This window comes from Atta cephalotes (assembly GCF_000143395.1).
Source record: "Atta cephalotes unplaced genomic scaffold scaffold00001, whole genome shotgun sequence".
NCBI lineage: Eukaryota > Metazoa > Arthropoda > Insecta > Hymenoptera > Formicidae > Atta > Atta cephalotes.
Window position 1 is genome coordinate 14203000 of NW_012130065.1, and position 8759 is coordinate 14211758.

General features: G+C 35.2%; 1 protein-coding gene across 1 annotated transcript in view; it reads left to right on the forward strand.

The window, feature by feature from the left end:
* Positions 1 to 6631, forward strand: part of LOC105627694 (flocculation protein FLO11) — an 8245-nt gene extending 1614 nt beyond the window's left edge. Inside the window, exons 2-15 of the mRNA XM_012208975.1 lie at positions 1135 to 1267; positions 1477 to 1624; positions 1733 to 1947; positions 2087 to 2356; positions 2546 to 2632; positions 2717 to 2986; positions 3137 to 3323; positions 3393 to 3727; positions 3794 to 4090; positions 4204 to 4470; positions 4541 to 4808; positions 4917 to 5288; positions 5976 to 6396; positions 6577 to 6631. Coding sequence (XP_012064365.1) covers positions 1135 to 1267; positions 1477 to 1624; positions 1733 to 1947; positions 2087 to 2356; positions 2546 to 2632; positions 2717 to 2986; positions 3137 to 3323; positions 3393 to 3727; positions 3794 to 4090; positions 4204 to 4470; positions 4541 to 4808; positions 4917 to 5288; positions 5976 to 6396; positions 6577 to 6631 — 3325 coding nt within the window. The remainder of the gene's footprint in view (positions 1 to 1134; positions 1268 to 1476; positions 1625 to 1732; positions 1948 to 2086; positions 2357 to 2545; positions 2633 to 2716; positions 2987 to 3136; positions 3324 to 3392; positions 3728 to 3793; positions 4091 to 4203; positions 4471 to 4540; positions 4809 to 4916; positions 5289 to 5975; positions 6397 to 6576) is intronic.
* The last annotated feature ends 2128 nt before the right edge of the window (positions 6632 to 8759 follow it).

The following is an 8759-nucleotide window of genomic DNA, read 5'->3' on the forward strand; positions in this document are numbered from 1 at the left end:
AGGAGAGGAGAGGAGAGGAGAGGAGAGGAGAGGCACGGCACAGCACTCACGAGTGTGCATCGATCGTGATGCAGCGCACGGTATCTCCCGGCGGTTTCGCACACTACGACTCTCGTGCGGTGCGAAATTGAAAGATGGCCGTCCCGCTGGCATTTGACGGCAACTTTTACAGCAGCCGCACTACGAGCGAATTGGAGCGAGTGATCGGCTACGCGGCAATCCGAGAGCGTTGCGCGGACGGCATTCCGGCCAGCAGGAGGATGGCGGCGAGAGGATTGTGAAGCAAGTTGTGCGCGCGCGTTGTGCGACGGCCGTTCATCGAGAGAGTACGTCACGCACAACGAGTAACATCGACGTCGCACCGCGCCGCGCCGACCGCCGTCAGCGCGGTGTTTCTAGCAGACGACATTGTTAGTAAAAATAAAATATTATTATTATATATATATATATATATATATTTGGATCGAGAGTGTGAAAACAGACAAAAACCGCGTTCGTCAACGTTCGTTTCCGCGGCGAACGTCCCATCGCACCGTGACGCGACTATTAATTGATCGTAGGCGGCGAAGAAACTCGCTTTTTATGTTACGCCTCACGTCGATCCACCGTCGATCGCCAACGATGGTCGCCCGCGCCCGTCGACTCCTCGGCACCGCCAGTCAACAACGAAATTGCGAAAAAGAATCGTATGTGCCCGACAGCCTCAATTGATTTCCGTGACATCCGTTAGTCGGCGAGTCGAATCATCACGCTGGCAGAATAACGATCGCTAAGCCGAACGAGAGGAGTAAGAAAGAGAGAGAGAGAGGGAGAGAGGAAGAGAGAGAGAAAGAACCAAGTTGTGAGCGATCGAAGGATCACTTGATATGGAGGTTCGCTTCAGGACCGAATAATAAGAAACCAAGCCAGCAACACTTTTCTCTCGCACGCAATCATGGCTGCCTAGCACAGGGCGCGTATCGACCAATTTTGTCACTTCAGGTTAAAATCGTATTCGTATTCTCGAGATGCGTTTTGCATTGACAGTTTACGTCGTCGGCGCGGTGATCAGCGGTGACCAGCGGTGACCAGCGCTGTCACTCTGCGTTGTGTCTTCATATATTTATCACATAATCTGTCACTTGCGTTTTCCAGGCCTGCGAATCATACCGAGGATTTGGCGTTGAGGAATGTAGGCGACGAAAGCACGGATCAAAATAATAATATAACTATGACGAGCGAAGACCTGCTGCAGCCTGGCCATGTGGTCAAAGAGCGTTGGAAAGTTGTAAGCTTCTTTTTATTATTCTCATGTGTGTGCTCTAAGAAATTCATTACTTGTCATTTACTACTTTTAACAAAATGAGTCATTTAAAGAGATAATTTTACATCAAAGGAGACAATATATTTTTTTATATCGGTGTAATTTGCTATTTGAAGCAATTTGAACTAAATATAATATGTAAAAACAAAAAAATATGTATTTTTAATATACAGGTGAGAAAAATAGGTGGAGGTGGATTTGGTGAAATTTACGAAGGTCTTGATTTAATGACGAAGGAACAAGTTGCCCTTAAAGTCGAATCTGCACGGCAACCGAAACAAGTCTTAAAGATGGAGGTAGCTGTATTAAAAAAATTACAGGGTTAGTACAAAGTTTTTTTCTATTAAAGAGATATTTATATTCATAAAGTTGAGTCAAGTTCCTTATTCCTGGATTATTATATTAAAAAATATTTACTGCGCGCTTTAGGTAAAGACCATGTTTGTCGTTTTATTGGCTGTGGACGTAACGATCGATTTAATTATGTTGTAATGCAATTGCAAGGAAAAAATTTGGCTGAATTACGCAGGGCACAACCGCGAGGAGCTTTTTCACTTTCTACTACATTACGTCTTGGTCTTCAAATTTTGAAAGCTATAGACAGTATTCATCAAGTGGGATTTTTGCATAGAGATATTAAACCTGTAAGTATAGGTTTACACATTGTTAGTTACATACAAAATCATCTATGCTTTTATTGAATTATACATATTGAATTATAATTATTGAATTATATATATTAAAATTGTACCATTTTTTAAATATTAATATTCTATCTTACAGTCGAATTTTTCAATTGGTCGCCATCCTTACAACTCCAGGCTAGTATATATGTTAGATTTTGGTCTAGCTCGACAATTTACTACCAGTACAGGAGAAGTGCGACCGCCTCGTGCTGCCGCAGGATTTAGAGGAACCGTCCGATATGCGTCAGTCAATGCACATAAAAATAAAGAGATGGGCCGACACGATGATTTATGGTCTCTGTTTTATATGCTAGTCGAATTCGTTAATGGACAATTGCCTTGGCGAAAAATAAAAGATAAAGAACAAGTAAGTCTGCGAAATTTTCACGTAAGATACAGATGTAGTTTTATCTATATATTTATCTACACACATGCGCGCGCGCACACACGCACACACTCGCACGCACGCACACACACACACGCACACACACACACATATATATTTATGTATATAAAATTAGAGAAGCATTATTAAAGTTCATAATATCTTGTATAGGTGGGTCTCATGAAAGAAAAATACGATCATCGATTACTTTTAAAACATCTTCCATCTGATCTACGAGTTTTTTTAGAACATATTCAGGTAATCTCCGATATGATTTGAACTAACTTTAACACGATAAATGTTTATCTTTGTAGTAACAAAACACTTATAACCCTTTTGTAGAGTTTGGAATATGCAGATAAACCAGATTATGGTATGTTAGCTGGTCTTTTTGAACGATGTATGAAACGTAGAGGTGTAAAACCAAATGATCCCTATGATTGGGAAAGGCCATTAATAGCTAATGAAAGTTTATCAACTACTAGATCATTACCAACAGTAGCTGTACCACCCCCTCTTACTACAGCTACTACCCTCAATCAACCTCCGACTACGAATGTAGATACAAATAATCAAGAGAACGTGGAACCAGATAACAGGAAAGAGTTAGATGTAAGAAATAAAAAAAACCATAAATATCTTTATCTTATTTATTTTAAATCTTATTAGGACAGCATTTATATACTTGTATATTTTTAAACAATTTTTAATTTTTTATTATCCTAAGATCCATTTTTTATTGTGTATATTTATTTGTCATAGGCACAATTGGATTACGAAAGTATATTTAGAAGAAACAGACAACGTGGAATAGAAGGTTCTCCAGTGCCATTTGCAGCAGCTATTAGCAATCATGGTAGGGATAAAAATTGCAATGCCACAATACCAACAACGGATAATACGCATCAACAAGTTGCACAGCAGACTATGCCACCTTTGCCAATCCAAGGTTTGTATAGTTTACCTATATCATAATGTTTGTTTTATCCTTATTACATAGTAATAATTTATTACATAGGATCTCCCAAAAAACGACGTGCAGTTTCAATGGCAGTAGAATCTCAAGTTCCTACGCCAGTAGAAAAGCAGGTAGATAACGAAGGAGACGCATTGATGGCTTCCGCACGTTCAGCATCCGAGGTTCCTCGCCTTAAAACAGTAACCAATGCAACAGCGCCACTTAGAAAATCAGCAAGCGGTGCTACATTACCTGCTACTCTCGCCCGTTTGCGCATCGCTACACCCGAAGGAACATCCGGTGAATTACCAAGTCCTCGTATACAGACAGAAGTTGATGCTTCCTATTGCTCTTATGATGTAACTAATACTAAATACGTTGGAAATCAAAGTCCGGTGAGTACGTAATTATACTTAATGTAACAGAGATTACAGCAGTTATGCAAATTTCGATATTTTTAGGTAACTGAACAAAGAGAACCTCTCAGAAGAGAACCCAGGAGAAGAGCAGACAACCGACAACAAGTAAGAAGCGGACGATCGGCGGTACGTGATTGTTCTATTACGCAATTTGCACAAATAGACGACGACAATGTATCCGCTCTGCAGCAAGTGACCAAAGGCGGAGGAGGATTGACTTTGGCTTCACAATGGAAGTCACAATTTGACGATTCTGAAGAGACTGATAACGAGTGGAAAGGGGAAAATTTGCAGAGTCCTGAGCATAAAGGGATAAATGCTCCATCCATACCGCCACAAGTAAAAATTCTTGTTTATTACAATAAAAAGATTAGATTAGCAGGGACACGTGGATGTATTTGTATAAAAATGCTCAAATAATGCTCGAAATTTAAACAAGTTTATACATACAGTCCACAGGTGTCGTTGAAGGCTTACAGCAATTGGATACAAAACCTAACGCAGCTCAATCAAATGCCTCAAATGTGTGTCAACAGCAGTCTTTAATGCCCACAGCACTGTCTAAAATAAGCGAAGATTCTCCGAAACCAGCGGTACCACATAGATGTTTGAATATCGCAGGTATCGAAAAGTATCCAGAATTACAAGGTGCACTTCCGCGAGCTTGGAGTGTTCCGGTTTTAGCTCCACATGTTCGAGCTTACCTCGAAGCTCCATTGGTTCGTATCATTCTGTAGGTGGTTCACTACTGATCTCTTTTGCACAGACTTATTTAAATTTCGATAATAGGTTCAGCAAGCAGCATTTGATGATTTGCTATATGAGGTTGATGTTATGAGGAATATTGCCACTAGATATGATGAGCCAAAACAGACCGTACCAATCAGAAGATCTAGTCTACCAGCAGTAACTTTCTCTCCTTTTGATGCAACGGTTAACACTCCTAGAGGAGAAGAAGAGGAAGAAGCAGTAGCGGGTAGATTGGAAATCAGAGTGGTAGATGCAACTGGTGGTGCTACAATTGTGCAAACTAGTGCTGATAGAGAACCATTACAAAGTACGTGCGATTATTTTTTTTACAAATCAATTAGTGAGTTAGTGTGTTAGTCAATCACAATCCATTTTGTACTTATAATGCGAATATTTGCATTATCTGAATTTATAGAAAAATTAACGAACGGCACCGCAGGTAGTCCAGCTAGTCCTAATCCAGGACCGGAAGAACCATCGATATATTACGACGCTACTGAAAATCGACCGACTGTGAATGCGAGTTTGCAAAAGGAATCGATCAATCTCACTACTGCCTCGACTACTGTGCAAAACGCAGTACCGCTTCGTGATAATAAGGACAATAAAGAGAAGGAAACATCTAGTAGGACGTACATCGCTCATAGTAAAATACCAGTTCCTGTTAAAAGTCCAAGGTGTTCGCTATCCGAATCGACACCTGAAACTAACACTCCAAATATCAAGGCAGGAACTGGAAGTGATATAGAAAAACTACCTGCGCCCGCAACTAAGGAAAAAGAAAATAGTTAGTAAAACTAATACAATATAGAAAATTCTTTAATAATGTCGATATATAATATTTATACCTATATTTGTTATTTATGACATGCAAGATTATGATAAAAATTGACAAGATATCTATTGTTCTTAAAAATTTTGTTAAGAAAGTAACGTATCACTAAAGATACTGAAAAAACTTGAATGCTTTAATTTATTACTATATGATGTTTTATTTTAATAATTTTAAAAATTATTTATTTAAACATTGTATCATTGTTATTATTAGAGAAAACTTATGAAATGTAATATAACTCTAATATAATACAAAAATTTATATTTTGAAATAATTGCGTAGAAAAAACAATTACAATAAGAAATTACTTTTCAAATGTTACTCCTTTAAAAAAATTGTTTTATATCGATCATACATCGTGTGAATAAGTCTTCTATAAACTATTTCGTGTTGTCAAAGTAAGAAATATTAAAATTTCTTAACTCTATATATATATAAAATATTCTGTAATAGTAAAATGTGCATGAGTTTTCAATATCCTACAAAAGAATTTAACCCTTGCATAAAAATATTTTTGACAAATAAAATAGCATTAGTCTTGAAGACTATGACTTGTATTTAAAAAATAAGAAAATGTATATACGTGAAATTAATTTCTACATACTAGTTCCTCTTCGTACTAACGTTCGCAAATTTTAGCTGTCAGAGGTAAACCATTGACAGCACATATGGAAGCGCCAGCACATTGCCGTCGCATAGCATTATCTGACGCTAGACCAATCATGTCACCTTTAACTTCAGCCAGCTCTGCCGAAGACGAAAATTTAACTGGATGTACGCCCGCTTTGCGCCGCCGAAGACAAAGTGAAAAATATGTGACAGACGCTAGTCAGCTGAATCTGCAGTTCCAAAGACCGCAACACAGAACGAGACCGCAATCTGAAGTACTGAGACTTTCTCCCAGGGGAGTACCTTCGCATCTTTTACGGGAGCCTGGTAAAAAATCCGAAGAAAGCAGTGAAAGTGATTCTAACAGCAGTGGACCGCCAAAATCTTCTTCTCGTCAACCACCACCACCGCCTACATCGTTGCCACCTCACATAGCAGAAAACAATGCTAGGTGAATATATATTTGCATATATATCTGACTTATATAAACAATTTATAGTCGGAAATTTAAATATATTATTCTCTTATATATTATTCCCTTATCTCTCGATATCCCATTATGTAAAATTAATTGTAACTAATGATATAATTTCCCTTCTATGATTATGGATATAACTTTCTGCAATTATAGATGCCGCCGTTATTGGCCCATACCAGATGCAACGGTTGCTAGCAGAGAATCGTGAGATTTGATGTTCAAAATGACAAATAGCCTGTTTATGTTAGAATTGAGAAGGCTTTTACTGCTCAACCATCTAAGAATGTGATATCATTTGGGGCACCCGCAATACGAAATTTTTCTGATAAATACATCGTCGAATACATGAAAATTTTAGCAAAAATGCATATCTATATATCTACAAAGATACAGAACATACCTATTCACTTAGCGAAAATGTAATTGTTTGTGAATGCGTATCAAATAGTGCCGCTTTAATTAATGCCTGCTGAATTTTTTGAGTGAATTCCTCAAAAGAAGTCTTTCTAATTATTTTTGGGGCATATACTCAACAAGTTTCAGTAAATGAAATAAAAGTGTACATGAGAGTGCGTGCTTTCAGTGTGCAAGCAGTACAATAATCTGGTGATTCGAGATAGTCGCTTTTTTAAAGACTATATCTTTTCTTTATTCATATAACATTTATTACATTTATGTTACAGTATGAATATGTCCGAGTATCTTTAAATTTAGTATTTCTACATACGATATTATATATTTCTTTCCTTTTTTTATATCTGTTGGATTTGCATACATGATTTACGCATAGAATATGTTTTATATGTGTTACCAGAAAAAACTCTATGTTATTATTAAATCTAATAGAATTTTCCTTGCACGGAGATATAAAATGCACTTATTTGCATAATTCATTCACATTATATAAAATATCCTGTAGAGACAGCTTTTATAAGATTTATAATTTTATTGATAGTAGCTGCAAAGTAATATAAATACATTTTTTTTTGTTATAATAATAATTATCATTATAATTACTGTTGTACACTGAAACATATTTTATTTGTTAAAATAATATAAATATTTTATATCTTAAAGGAAATGAGTGCTCGATAATTTATTAATTAAAATTATATTCATTTAATTTATGATACTTTAAATTGTTAGTAATTTAGAATTGCTATGTTGCAATGAGCATAAATCACGTAATAATAACATAACGAGTTTTGTGGATAATATAAGAAACCATGAATAATAGATATTATTTAGCATCGCAAGAGAAAGATGAGTTTAATGAAGTGGCTCTAGAGTAATTATAAAATTCGAGCCAGATATACTAGTCTCCTTGATAACCCATTATTAAGGCCAACAAAATGCAATCTTTTTTTCACATATATACAAGGTATTGCAAAATTATCAAAAGTTCTTTTAATAACAGTTCAATTAAGAATTGATTTTCTTTAACAAAAGAATATAACAAAGAAGATAATTATTTATTGCAACTTCTTTGTAACATATCTTTTTGATATTTGATCTCTAAGCCTTAAATTAAAATTCTATGAAAATTATTTTCTACTTGAATTAGTTGAAATTAAAGAATGTTTTACTCATTGGTTTCTTGAATTGATTGATTTTTGTAAAGTTTTTTTTTCTATTCAATCACTCATAAATTGATTAAAGAACATGTCATTAAAAGAACTCTTAATGTTTTTGAGACATCCTGTAAATATATATATGTATATGATCTCAGCTTCCTTGTACTATCTTTCATCTACAGATCTTTAGACTAATTTGAAATTAAAAAGGAGTTTTAATTCTTGAACTGTAAATAATTACAAATTCAGGGATTTTCTCAAGTCAGCTTCAGGGATGTAAATACATATATACATATATATAATAAGTATATAGTAAAATAATAACTTTAAATTGAAAACTGAAGATATTTAGGATTATTGTATTAAATTATATTAATTTTATTGTCTTAGACGTTATTCTATATGTGTATATAAAGTTATAAATTGCACATTTTTATTTTTATTATTATTAAAAATATTTAAAATTGAATGTTAAAAACATTTTTGTTAAAAAAAGATGCATCCCAAATTTATCAGGGAATCTATAGATGAAAGGATATGCAGAGAATTTGGGAAACTGCGTATATGAGTAGATAGATGCGAATCGAAGGAATGTGTATGTGAGAAACATTTATAATAGAAACATTCAAATAATATTTGTACCAAACGATGTACTAAATACAGATTCCTTTATTCGAGCATCGTAGCACATAATATAAACATATATTACACATGACATGTGTGTGTGTGTGTATATATATATATATATATATATATATATAT